A 14,752-nucleotide genomic window follows, 5' to 3' on the forward strand; every position below is an offset into this window, starting at 1 on the left:
AACAGTGAGAGTCTGATATATTGGGTTAAAAGCCATAATTTCTTCCAATGTTTCTACACACCATCTATTAAAGCTGGTTTTACTGGGGGCATAATGCCACTTTAATATATATATGTTCTCATATCATTATATGTTAAAAATCAATCTTATTAATATGTTATGATTCGATCGCGTAGCCTAATACTAGAACGCCCGCATCCGGTCATGGAGGCTGTTAATTCACTCCGTGGCTAGCACCAAATGGTACTATTATAGAAGCGTCCTGTTTAGATGCTCAGCATTAAGAGGATAAGGACTGGTCAGTCCGGTGTCAGTATAATATGACTGTTGGTCATTGTGCTCATTGCATAATGTAAACGTCGATGTTTTTGTCTGAAAAAACGCTAAACGCGCACGCACGACTGCTAATCATACACTTTCAATGAGTATGTTCAAGTTTTTCTACACAACTTTGGGATTAACATCATGTAAAATGTATCAGTATACACAAATCAGTTTCTTTACCTTACCTTTTAGAATGCTCATTAATAGTTTACTTAAAAAAGCAAAATGAAATTCCAGTCTAAATATTTATATTTCATAACGTAGCATACAACACGTTGTCACACTGGTGCCAGACAAGAAAGAAAATGCCTCTGTACATGTTATACCCTATCCCTAGGTAATCTATAAGAACCATGGTCATGAAGGGTAAAATATACTAACCCGTTTCAATCGCGCATTTCATATCTAAAACACGAAGTTCGGTAAATGTGTATTATGGATATCAAACAAGTGGTAATTTATCTTCCATTGTGTACCGGTCACATTTCTTCAATGCATCTTATCTTAGAAAAACAACGCGTAGTTTATAGTTATTTCAACGTTACACAAAAAACTTGCTTGAACTTCCCTGGTGAAGTTCCGTTCTAGATTACAAAACCATTCTGATTGGCTGTTGTGAAAATGTATGTCAATCGTCAATACGTGTTCGCTAAAATGTGAAAATGCGACATAAATGTGCAAAATGAATAAATTAAACAGAACAGATGTAGACCAATGTACGATTTCAAATTAAAGATCATATACAAGATGAATTTCATTAATCATTTCGAGTTTTAGTGTAGAATTGTGATTAATATTTTTCTTTTTTTTTTAATTCTGTTTTTTGTTTGTTTACATTTCAAACATGTGCACACTGCCGTGACCTCTAGACCGGATGTTCATTAGGAAGTTCAAGAAAGTTATTTTTCTGTCGAAAGCATTGTCGAAAGCATAAAATATGTTAATGATCTCAGCAATATGGAATCATGAGACAATGTGACTGGTGCACGATGGAAGATAAATTATCACTTGTTCAATATATTAGGTACCAATTCACCGAACTGCGCTTTTAAGTTGAGAAATGTACGATTGAAACGGGTTAGTATATTTTCCCCTTCATGACCATGGTTCTTATAGAATACCTAGGGGATTTGTATAATATGTACAGAGGCATTTTCTTTCTGTTCTGGTGCCAGTGCGTTCACACTGCATTAAATACTATTTGAAAGTAATTTCGATAGCAATTTAAGCTGTTTTCATTTCTAAGTTTAAAAATCAATTTACAAATACAATAGTAACGAGAAGGGCACGTTTCAGTTTTAAAACAGTCAGTAATTTTATCTATCGATGGGTTTTCAGTTTTAGCTGTCGTTTATACGATTTTACAATAGTTTCAATAAATAAATAAAATAGTTTAAAAAATGTTAAACCAGCCGACCCTAGGGCTTTTTGTTTCATTTTTCACGACTCTGCGGGTATGATTACGAACAGATTTGATTAATTAAGTGTCTAAGCTTCAAAATGATACCACAAGAAAACATTCATTTTTTTTATAACTAGCAGGTGCTCTAATTTAAGCCCATGTTGCGCTTTTGTAAGCCCCCGTCATTTTGAAAATTTTCAAAACTATAAGCTTAACGTCTCCAGATTTGAACCTCCTTAAACTTGATCTTATACATCAACCGTATGCTTTTTTCTATTTCCTTTATCATAAACCACTCTAAAATGTATTTCAGCTACGGCTGATTTCAATAAAGGAATTGCCAAAGCGCTGTAGATGAAAACCAGATTCCACGGACGGTCTTAACTGACATACGAAAAATTGTTAAAAGATATCGTCAGTATCATAAACATGACTCACTGTTTCCCTTCAAATGCAGTAAGTAAGTAGCTGATTTAAGTTATTGTTGTATTTTGTTTTTAATAAATCAGAGTTTTTAAACAATGCACGCTTAATTGTTTAATATCAGTACTCGCGTCTTGGAAAGGACCTCGGTCAGATTCTGCTATTTGAAAGATAACATTAGATGGCAGTTTCATTAACACAGTTTAAAGCAATAAAAAAACAGGAATGTTTTTTTTTTAGTTTTATATATATATAAAAAAAAAAAAAAAAAAAAAAAAAAAAAAAAAAAAAAAAAAAAAGCCCTTCAATTTGATTTATTTATGCCTTTACGAAATAAGCTTTTGTTTTATAGTTTTCGTTTTGATATGTCAATATAAACTTGTAAGCGCGTTGGGGTCTGAACATTTAAATTTCGAAAGAAAAATAATTCAATTTCATATGATTAAACATTTCATGTCGCTCCTGGCTTTAAGGGCCTGTGGTCTATTACGTTTATATATTTTCAAAATCAAGTTGGCGTGTTGAGACATAGATTCACAATACACTAGATGTAACCATATTAATATTAGACATACATGTACACTAAATTTAAACTCGTCTTTTTCAAATATATTATATAAAATCCAAAGAGAAAATAATACGTTTCTCTAAATTATTCCGCTTTTCATTTTTCTGGAAGTTTTAGTAATTTCGGTGTATATCTGAAATCGAAAATAACAAAGGTTGGTAATGTATGTACTAAAGCCTTAATGATGTAATCAAGATAACACATAGCCTAAAATACCGCCAGTTACAAGTTTAAAGCAAAGGCGAATTGATACGTAACATGTAAATTTAAATATCAAGCTGCCGGCCGCAAGCGTTTAGTTTAGTTAAATGACCGGATGACTTACGAATGAGTTATGATAATATAGCCGAGGGAGGGAGTACATCCTCACATCAGGTCTGTACTGAACGTACGTATTGTGGGAACATAAAAGTACGTGTATTGCTATGTGACAGTTTAGCGACTGTTCCTGGCCAAATTTTAATCACAATTATATATTGCCGGGCAGTACTAACACATTCATTACTTGTTGATGAAAACATGGATAAAAATCAAACGCACAAATATGGAAAGTTCAAAACGAGTCTCTTCTATTTTGTATTTCTTTATCTCGGTGTAAATTATCTTCATACAAAACGAATAATAGTGTGTATTGAATGCTGTCTGAGGTGATCTCTTTATGGTGATTTGTACTACTTGATAATCATGGCTATTAAGCGATGCTAATTTAACATTTTTATAGATAACTAGATAGAGTTGTATTTGATATAAAACGCGTGTAGAATATTCCAGAATATTTGATACAATCAGTGGTCTTCAAGTTATAGGATTCATCTTCAATACGCTCTAAATGAAATGTTTACTCTAAAATTGCAGTGATGTCAACCCACGTCCAGTTTTATAGGCCCTTTGTTTTCTATTAGCAGTAGTATACATAGAATGCTACCAGCTAGTCTTGCTCATTTTCTTCCAGTGATCTTAAAGTACTTTTAATTGCATTGATAGAAATTGGTAATTCTAAAAACTTGAATGTGTAACAAAACTTGTTTAACGATCAAGACATTTGCTCAGTGTGTTTTAAAGGGCAAAAGCATTTCAAGAAATCTAGCAGGGGTGAAGAGGGGCGGGATGTGGCTGACCTACCAGTTTCTGTATGAAGGGCAGATATGAGATTATACTTTTTTAAAAATAGCACCATGATGGGCATATGATGCTTACTTTGACAGATTCATGAATGAATACTTTGATATCGTAACTCTCATATCCATATTAACATTCCCTATTCCCAAATGCTCATTTTCATTTTCTTATGCTATTTCATATCGTTCTGTAATATCGCTGACACAAAAGTCTTCTTGTAATCATCATCCAAACTGTGTCCCTAATTACACCCAAAGTCAACAATAACGAAAATTGTTACCCCTTTCTCATGTTACTTGATATTGTTTCCTTTTATCTTTCGTACACAAACCTACTGTCATACATCAATTCACTGCAACCATGACAGCTTTCAATCCAAACTATTTTTTCACTTTCGTGTTACTTCATTTTGTTTTGGTATAGCAATACATCTCCGAATGTCTTCAATCCATCTTCAGCCGCACCCTTACACCCTATACAAATCCACTTCTCTCAATACTTATGTTACTTCATATTTTGTCTTAGTATCTTTAAAACATACACCATCCCCTGTTCTCTTTTGTATATGTTGTCCGGGGCAAAACTTAAAAATCATTCAAGGTACGAACTTTTAACTTGGAATATAGGAAGGTGGTGATGAGATAATTTAAGGAGTGGATTTTCTTTGCTCTTAACTCTGAGCATACTTTAGCCTGCCACCACTCCCTAATCACCACCGCCTGAAAACATAAATAAGCGCACTGACACTACACAAATCCTACACCCCAACACCCACATTACATCCCCCTCCAAAACACACACTTTAAAGAATATTTTCTTTTAAATTTTACTTTGTTATATTGGTTCATATTGTTTCTTCCGATTTAAAACTTTGTTTGAGCTTATATTTTCCCGCTTTTAGGAGGTCTTGTTATTAGTTCATAAAATCTTCGATATAATTAAAAAATTCCTTATGCTTAGTTAGCAGAAGTCGATGGTACAATTTATCTTGATAGTTTTACTTCTTGATTACGTGTAAAATGATAAGCAAGATCATTTTTCTCAACAAATATAATATGCTTAAATGTACAGGTAAAGTTTTTTGTTTAATCGACGAAAGTCCCCATCTTGAATGAATGGAACAACTTATTTCCAGCCGAGCCTACGACTGGCGCCATATTTACATCCCAAGCATTCAGTCTAGGCCGATACTGCTTGAAACAGTACCAAATTAAGTATATCACCCAGCACTGAAACACTAGTCGGGATATCAGCCGCGACGGGACGCTGGCGTTGTAGTCCAATCTGCTAACCACTGCGCCACTGACTTGCTTCTTTACGACAACATTAATGTCACATTTAGACTATATGCATAATAAATGGAAATTGAAGAAGTACAGAAGTGACGAAAATGTCATTTATGTTTTTTGTAAAAGCCGTAAAAAAAGTTTTGTGATGTTACACAGAGTTTTTATAATGGAAAAACGCATTATGTTTGAGCAAAGTCATATATCATTTAAAATGTTTTGGAATAAGGTTAACTAATTAAATACGAGACTTCTAAAAAAACTGATGAACGTAAAATTGATGTTTCTCCATTTGAAAAGTATTTTTTCCACGGTTCATAATACATTTTCTGAAATAACTTTATTGAGGGCGATATGCATATAGATCAAACAGCTAACAGATAAACATTTTGATGATATAGTAATAAGTAGAACAATATTTTCCATGTCTAGAAATAATGCATCAGGATACAATTTAGTTAGTGCAGAATTTATGTAGATGCAAGTCGATTTGTAACATTATTTTGGGTTAGAATTTTCCACAAAATCTACCAACTGGAAGACAGAATATATCCAATTTCATGGACAAAGAGGATTATCAATCCAATTCACAGAAACGGGGACAAATCTGACCCTTCAAATTAGAAAAAGCTATACTACAACCCTGAAGTAGTATAAGGCGATTCCTTTATTAGAATGTGTTCACAGTTTAATCTGCTAGCTTATTCAATCGGACTCTTTTCATTATAGTTTCAATAGACTATATGAATAGTTATCTGACATTGTAAAAACTAAATACAGCAAGTACAATGCATACCGCTATTTTAATTCAGTATGTTATGGTTTGAAATATGCAGGAGTCATTTTTGAATAGATATTTGTATTGCTCTATCTGTTCATGTAAACTATTCATAAAATAAATCATGGACACAAAAAAAATAATTCAGTTATTCTGTGGTAGGTCTTTAACAGCGATGCATTTATGTTGTCCGATACTAGCATTTCAGCAAACATATTTGTTATGAAACAAGGCTGAAGTCGTTTCGTTATAAAAAAAAAACCTAGTAAACGGAAGTAACCGCACATGCCTTTAAGCAAGTCACTGTGTAGTTATTTTGTTTCTTACTAAAACCAAAAACATATGATTTATATTACAACGTAAGGTATTTGAAACCAAAACAAAGTATATGTATCATATATTTTATTACGAGGAAAGATATTTGAAGCCAAAACTTATGATTTGTATTACGAGATTTGATAACGGAAACTAAAAACACAGGTTTTTTTATATCACGAGGTAAGATAGGCAGAATCAAAACCAAATACAAAGGATTTATATCACGAGGTACGAAGCGGTAGCAAAGGACTTATATCAGGACATAAGATATCTGAAACCATAAACTTAAGCATTATGTCACGAGGTAAAATATTTGAAACCAAGAGCATAGATTTTATATCATAAAGGAATATATTTGAAAATAAAAGAGCTTAAGAGCTCCTCTAATGACTTTTAGTATACTTCCAGACTTTGAAAATTCATCAATTAGTTTACATAAGTAAGTGCATAAAGGAAATGATATAAATTCTATGTTTTCATCTGAAATTTAATGCTACATTCATAATTTCATTACATGGTAGTCAAGCGTTTATCAACTTTACGTCTGCATATTACATGATAACAGACAAATATTAGACCGTTGCAGTACCATATGTTGACAGTGCAAAGCATTAATTCAGTTCACTTTAATTTACATGTTTTTGCACACTTTAACTTCCCTTTTTACAAAACTGACAAATTATACAAAAACGTGTTTTTTTTTTTTATTATTATTATTTTCTAGCTCTTTGGCAAGCTAAATGTATTAAAAGGTCTACAAAATATCTTTTAGAGGCATGAATTTCGAGGGGTTAGAGCCAGGTCATAATTACATATAAATAAAAATACTTTTCACCGTCTGTCCATAACCCTTTGAATGTTATTTATCAGAACAACCCCTGTCTGCCATGATCTTTTACCTGATGAACTGAAAACATTGATTTTGTGTGGTGAAAAGGATTGTTCTCCTACGTTATTTTTTAGTTATCTTCCTTTTATCAAATATGATTTTGGTTTTGCAGTTTTAAACACTATCCGCATACTATAGACATGGTAGTGCCGGAAGTATGGATGACGCCAACACCTTTTAAAGAGTCGAGAATATGGAGATTTTTAAGCTGTGCCGTCTTACTTCTGATGTCCCTCTGCAGCAAACTTATCTTCGGTAAATCGAAAACAAAATGCTTTTTTCTGGATTTACACTGCGAGAGGTGTATTATGAAAATGTTCCGCGGGTCTGTCAGATTATGTCCTTGAAATGAGTGATATTTTAACTATTTTAGGTCTTAATAAACCTTGTGTGTACCGCAGAGAAGCTCTTTATAGATGTGTTGCCAAGCGACCAAAACGAAAGCCTCTGATAACTGTTAGCAATCATTACAGCATGATAGATGATTTTCTCCTGCCATGTAAGTATGAGTTTGTACATTAAAATACACATTAAATCTATCTTGTTCAATGTGATCCTCATTTTACACAAAAATTGACAAAACTACATTTAAAATCTTGGGAATACACCATTTTTAATTAATTTCAACCTTGAAAACATACAGGTGCACACAATTAGTTTTGATTTTTTATAGATATGTTACCATGGGAACAGATAAGAAATCGGCCATCAACACGTTGGGTTCCAGGAGCTAAGGACGTTTCTTGTCGTACCAAACAAACTGCATTGTTCTTTCAATTAGGTCGAGTGATTCCGGTTGTGCGGGGTGATGGCGTGTATCAACACGGAATGGACTTCTGTATCAGTAGGCTAAACAACGGGGACTGGGTGCACATGTACCCGGAGGGAATAGTGAACACTTCAAAGGATTTCATGAGACTTAAATGGGGCAAGTTAATATTTTGTGAAATAAAAATTCTCATAAATCTTTTGTTTTCAATCAATTAAGTATTTATCAAAGGATACATACCGAAGCTGTTTTAGATTTATTCTTACTTTCAGATAAGGGACTATTTTGTTGTATCTTATCTACAACCTTTGTCGTGTTTAACGCTAACAGATGCAATGTAGGTATTTGGCGGATGCGTTCTTTAAATGTGACCTTTTCTGTTGGATGTTTGTCTGATTTTTATAATAATATTTGTAAATCAAGGACAATATATTATTTATACATACTTTTATGTTATCCTCTTGACTATGTCATCATTATATTTAGACTGAATGAATATTTCAATATTTTCTAATTAATTCCAGGTGTAGGAAGACTTATTGCAGATAGCAATGTATCCCCTATTGTATTACCCTATTGGCATCTTGGGATGGAGAACATGTATCCAACAAAGAAACCGTATTATCCTAGAGTAGGAAAAGTAAATCTATATTGAATCTATATTGCTTTTAGAATAATATTACAATTTTATATCGCTTATTTCATAATTTGCAAATTTGAAGTTTGTGGCTAATGCGGAAAGTTAGTTTCTCGCTTGAACATTCAAAACCACAGTTTTCTCGAGGGTCAATTTGTATGTTCATTTTATATTTGTGAATATAACATTATTTGGTTTCCGTAATACATATACTTATTGTATCTTCTTTCAGAAAATAACAGTTGTTATAGGTGAACCTCTTGATTTTGAAGATCTCAGGCAGCTACGGGAACAAAGAAAGTCAGAGGTTGTATATGCATAATCTATTAATTAACGCTTAGCCTTACGTTTCGAGAAAAAAAATCAAACAACACAAAATCATAGAAAGTAAGAGTTGCTTCACATGATAATTAAACAGCATTTAAAACATGTATATTACTGTACGAAACAAGTGTCGGTATACTGATATAAACATCACATTCCGGAAAAGGACTGCATAAAGGAGCCAAACTTCCGGACAGTTAAACGCTTTTAAAAACTCACCATTTTCATAGAACTGGTACATATGTTCGTTTTGATGCATTTGCAGTAATGTACAAATGTTGAAATTTCACATAGCTAGGTGGAACGCAGTTTTCAGCAATTGTTTATTTTTATTTCTTTACAAATGGTATTCATTTTCAAAGGGGGGAAAGTTTTTCAGAATATTTTAAGTATCCGTCGTACGGGACAGTAAAGCAGAACATGTAATGGTCAGGTAAAATATTGGTAAAGATGTTGTTTTTTTTAGCAAATATTTCTGTGTTTTGATGATATGCTCCTAAACCTTAATATTTGTTATAATGAATAATCTTTTTTAATTGTTACGGATCTCGTGTTGTTTTTCAATAGCTTTCAATCGTTTCGCGTTGGTCAACTAAATTGTTCTGCCATTTTGATTGCTGTTCATTGTTTGGTGAACCGTTAAATGTGATTGTATACATGTAGTTCATTGATGCTAAACATTTTTATCAAGGAATAAGAAAAACTACTATCCATCTTTATATCTTAAAACTAGATAGAAGGGTTCTTTTTTCATGAATGTTGCACCATTTTGACTATTGGAAGAACTTTTAAACAACACGGGTAGTATGTAATTCCATACAGTTCATTGGAAATTTTTTATATGAAATAAGACAAGTATTTGTTTACTTATTTGATGTCGTTTTTCTTCTTAAAGGAAGAAGTAAGGAAGTGCATTACAGACAAAATTCAGAACGTTTTTGCATCGCTCAAGGCGGAGACAGAAATGAGACATAAAGAGCAGACAATGGACAAATGAAGCTCGCGAAGTGTTAAATGAATGTTCATAAGATCTGATCTTTGAACTGATGTCAATAATAAAGCTCCCCGAGCTTTAGAAGAAAACTATATGAACTAGAAACATGAAATGTGTGTATCAGCTTTAATAAACTTGTATACACATGCACTGATTCATCTCGGGTATTTATCTATTTGAACTATTTCCTGATAAAAGATTTATTTATTTGTAGGTCATACGGCGACTTTCCAGCTTTGATGGTGGAGGAAGACCCAAAGTGCCCCTCCGTGCATTATTTCATCACGAGCGGGCACCTGGGTAGAACCACTGACCTTCCGTAAGCCAGCTGGATGGCTCCTCACGTGAAGAATTTAATGCCAAGAGTGAGGCTCGAACCCACATCGATGAGGGGCAAGTGATTTGAAGTCATCGACATTAACCACTCGGCCATGGAGGCCCCCTCCTGATAAAAGAAGAGTTTGAATATTTAAACATCTGTGTATTGTTCATTCCAATATAAGCATTTAAAAGATCATGTGAGATTTCTGTGATTTCCAATGTTTGTGTATTGTTTGTAAATTGTCATGAGTTTTTCCTCACGTAATATATATTTATCAAATGACAATGGCGGGCTTGGAGTGGCATTTGGCACGACTGGACCTGTTTTTGCATTCTGACATACCCCTGAGCATTAATATTGGCTTAAGAGTAAAAAGAAACTTCAATACCGTTTAATAATTAGTTTATTATATAACTAGTTACCATAAAAATAACTATATTTTTTCAATCAATTAATTAAATGTCTTTATTTACGTTATTCTAACGACGATACGATGTAAAATAATGCTAAAATGACATTACACATCCTTAATGGCCAAAAAAGCGGTTATTGTCCCGCAATCTGCTATTGTACTTGCTTCCGGCTAGTGGTCTATGTTACAGGATTCTGTCGTATGCATTTTGTAAAATTTTATACTGAGGTAAACTTAAAGCTCTTCAGAAGTATGTGCAAAAGCTGAAGTATTTAAAGAATGCAAAAATAAAGAAAAAGCAAAACAAAAAATCCGACAGAAAAAATGCCAGATGACAGGTAATAAATTAGCTTATTTCCATGGGATTTAAGAACTACCTATCACAGAGGTACCCACCTCCCCACCCCCCCCAACCCTCCGCGACCCTCCCCCCCCCCCCCCCCACTCCGCCTTGTTCTGTCAGACACAATCAAAGAGGACATCGTAGTGTCCTTCACAATTCCACTATTCAATTCCAATCTGTTATAAATTACAACTATAAGTGTAGGCAATAATGTACTTCACTTTCTGATTACTGCAAATAATGTTGATTCCCCTAAAATATTCACTTGACTTATCTTAAAAAAGTAAACTTGCATGTATCTGAAGCAGCTAGGCACAAACCAATTTTGTTTCAATGGTTTTAGTGTACACTTTTGTACTCGATAACAGAACCAAAACTAGTTATATTCTGTTAATCAAGGGAGACGACGGTAAAAAGATAATTATAAAATCAAACACAAGTTATTTCTTTTCCCGTAGAATACGCACTGTTTCGTATAAACTGAAAGGTATACCTCCCGTAACATATTGTGAATATAACCAAAGCACAGAACTTCCACTGGAAAACATACACTTATATGATCTCGTTCAGTAAAAAACAATATCACGACAACAATATAATACATGTACTAGAAGTACTATCATCCATCAGAAACCTAAGTAAATAATATTTTTCCTTTATACATGTATATACCTGTAAATCTTATAGAGAAGCTAATATATAGCGCTAAGTCGCCCCCCCACCCCCACCCCCTGCTGTGACGGGAAACATACAACAAATGTTATCTACATCATATACATCATATTGCAATATATTACAACATTCAAAATATACAATGTACAGTAGTCTGATTTTGCTTCATAAAAACACATTTTTATACATCCCTTTAAAGATATATTTGTTTATTTAAAATAAGTTTCATAGTAATTTAAGGTAAATGTCATGTTTTCTCTATATCTCCAAAAATATTGCTTAAATGTTAAGAGTGGTCCAGTCGCTGCTTAACGTAGACTATTTACAATTCACATACCATCACATGATGCATGATTCATGCCAATTCGTAATTCCCGTGATCGAAATACAGGAACATATAAATTTATATTTATATATGTGTTCAAGTATCTGTAGCACATGTTCATGGTGTTTCTATATATAACCTAAGTGTAAAAGATCACCAGTCATATATTTCATATTCATTGTTTTTTTTGGGGGGGTGGGGGGCACAAATTTACTGGGTCATCTCCTTTGCCATGCAGTATTCATGTTAAAGTGAAAAAGCCCACATGTACACTCCAATTCGCACGTACAAATTAGACTAAATATCCTTAATTGAAATTTCACACGTTATCAATTAAATCAAAGTACAAAAATAACTGATGATGTCGCAATTCCATTAACAACCCGGTGTGTCCGATTAAATACATTCAGGGGTAGTTGCTTTGTCGTCTGCTACAACTGTAAAGAAAAAACATCGCGTTAAAATATAAGGCGAAAATTTATTTGTTTTATGAAAAGCATAATCTAAGAGTTAATCTAACACAAACCGGTTTGTTTTTCTATTACATGTAACGTCAAACGAAACCCACATTAAAGAGACAAATGTTTAGTTGATGAAGTCAAAGATGTACATAATAATCCTCGATTTCGAATATCTCAAACAGTGATATGCTGTTGAAGTATTATACTCTTGAATAAAATCGTAGTGCGTCGATTAGATGCGTATTATCATATCGCTCGGGCTGTGCCCTCTCCTTTGCATCTGAACTCCAAAGAATGATTTTAATCAACGACAAATCACTGTTTATAATATATTATTTCTCAAACAAAATTACTTGTACAACTTATTAATTAACACGTTCTTGTGTATTTCTTTTTTAAATAAACCATATTATTATACTATTATAAATGACAAAACAAAATTAATGCAAGTACAAAATTAAAATATTCGAAACCATTTTTGGTGTATTTAAAAAATCGTAACGGACATTTATTTTAAGAAATAAAGAGCATTTTTCTTAAAGCCATTCATGCACATTTATATGAATGTGACTGATTTTTCCTTATTAACCGGTCTGAAAGCCATAGATATATAGAAGTTATTGCATGTTTTCACGAATATTTCGTATTGTCACAGTGAAAACATATCAAATGTATTTCATACTCGTAAGAACTTAAAAATGGGCAAAAATCGGGCAATATGATATAAAAGAGATGTTTGACTAATTTAACAAAACAGGATGAAAATATGTTCCACTCGTTCAAAGAGTATCTTATGATATCATGTCCCACTCGTTAGAAATTTGACATCTGGCGCTGACTCGGTAAAACGATCTTTCGTTCTTATACTACAAACAAACAAATATGTTATATAGTTTTTAGTGATTTGAATTGTATATATAATGCATATAATTATAGCTTAAAGGCTGTGTATTTTAGGTCACTAGTTACAAACATTTTTGATTGGTCTAAAGCCATATGAACATCCGTTATATTTTTAAAAAACGATGACAAATACCTTTGTATTGTATAATTAATGCAATTTAAAACGTTGTGGTGATATCCCTTTAAGAACATGATTGTGGTATGCAACTTTATTTCGAAATACTTCGGGGGTATATTAATAAGTTAACGCAGCTGTACAATCAATAGCTCTGATCGTACATTTACAAATCTTACAATAAAACAACCTTTAGCTTTACTTACCATCTCGTTCATTATAATACACACGCAAGGGTCCGTCAGGAACACACCAGCCGCAGTGACCTCCGCATCTCGCAGAAATTATCGTGCTCTCCTCATTTCTCATGAAATCCGATATTCCCGCTTTATATCCAGTAGCTACCCAATTAACCTAATAAGGACATAACATGGTATAATAATGTTAATTATTAATAATTATAAAATCTAATTTAATGCCTTTATTTAAAACCTTTCTTAATGTTTCTTTAGAAGTATTAAATTCATCAATTTGCTAAATTCTTTTTTCACAACTTATTTATTGGCAATGCCTTCCGGGCGTGTCTTAGACAAGAGAATGGAACAAACACGCAAAATGAACAAATACAATGTAGTATGTCCAATAAATGACTATTTGTAAAATCAAAGTTTGTAGTTGTTCTATAAAAAGTGTTACGTACACAATTGTAAATGTTATATGTTTGTGCTTATGCATTAAATGTTATTAAAATGTATTATTCCGATATTGGTTATTGCAGCAAACCATATCGCTACTTCACTGATCAAATATCAAACCTTTTTCTATATTTTAGTCTGATACTGCACCTTCAGGAGTAATACATTTTGATACCGGATATAAAGGTATAGCCGTAGCCACTGTTGAGGTACTTGCTTCGGTCAATGTTTCTGCTCTAATGGTCTCGTTTTTTTTCTTTCTCAAAAACAACTTTAACAGTAAGTTTATGCAACGAAAAATCACCAGAATGCCTTATTTCTTGTTATATTCTAAATGTTTCTAATCAACCCTTACCGTCTGGATAGGGACACCCCAACCCAGGCTTACCGCTGTAAGTGCAAAGAGACGAAATGAATGCCCCTGGTTCTCAAATAACTCGAAAACAGCGCTAAACAATACCCTTTCTTATTTGCCTCGGTCAAATTTAATTCCTTGCTACAACTCCGAAAAGCCTAGATTTTACTTACTTCATGCAGAATTTCTAGATCCTTTTTCTGCAGGTTATATATCTCTAGACATTTTAAACGTTATGCAGATCTAGTGATGGATTTTTAGACAACAGCTATATCGATCTAATTGACACGTCTCTGTATTAAGAATAGTGTCAGATTTTATGTATTGTCTTAAACAAATATTATTTGAAATTCCACTTATGTATTATATTAAATTAGT

General features: G+C 33.0%; 2 protein-coding genes across 2 annotated transcripts; both read left to right on the plus strand.

Moving 5' to 3' along the window:
* Nucleotides 1-6,693: 6,693 nt before the first annotated feature.
* On the plus strand, nt 6,694-8,094 carry LOC123543044 (tafazzin-like). Its single transcript, XM_045329105.2, has 3 exons — nt 6,694-7,362; nt 7,481-7,606; nt 7,781-8,094. Exons 1-3 carry the CDS (start codon nt 7,248-7,250, stop codon nt 8,092-8,094), a joined length of 555 nt encoding a protein of 184 aa, XP_045185040.2. The 5' UTR covers nt 6,694-7,247.
* Nucleotides 8,095-8,405: 311 nt separating this feature from the next.
* Nucleotides 8,406-9,898, plus strand: LOC123543045 (tafazzin-like). The gene is made up of 3 exons (XM_045329106.2): nt 8,406-8,516; nt 8,746-8,820; nt 9,733-9,898. Exons 1-3 carry the CDS (start codon nt 8,466-8,468, stop codon nt 9,832-9,834), a joined length of 228 nt encoding a protein of 75 aa, XP_045185041.2. The 5' UTR covers nt 8,406-8,465; the 3' UTR covers nt 9,835-9,898.
* The last annotated feature ends 4,854 nt before the right edge of the window (nt 9,899-14,752 follow it).

The sequence above is a fragment of the Mercenaria mercenaria genome, chromosome 19, assembly GCF_021730395.1.
Source record: "Mercenaria mercenaria strain notata chromosome 19, MADL_Memer_1, whole genome shotgun sequence".
Lineage (NCBI taxonomy): Eukaryota > Metazoa > Mollusca > Bivalvia > Venerida > Veneridae > Mercenaria > Mercenaria mercenaria.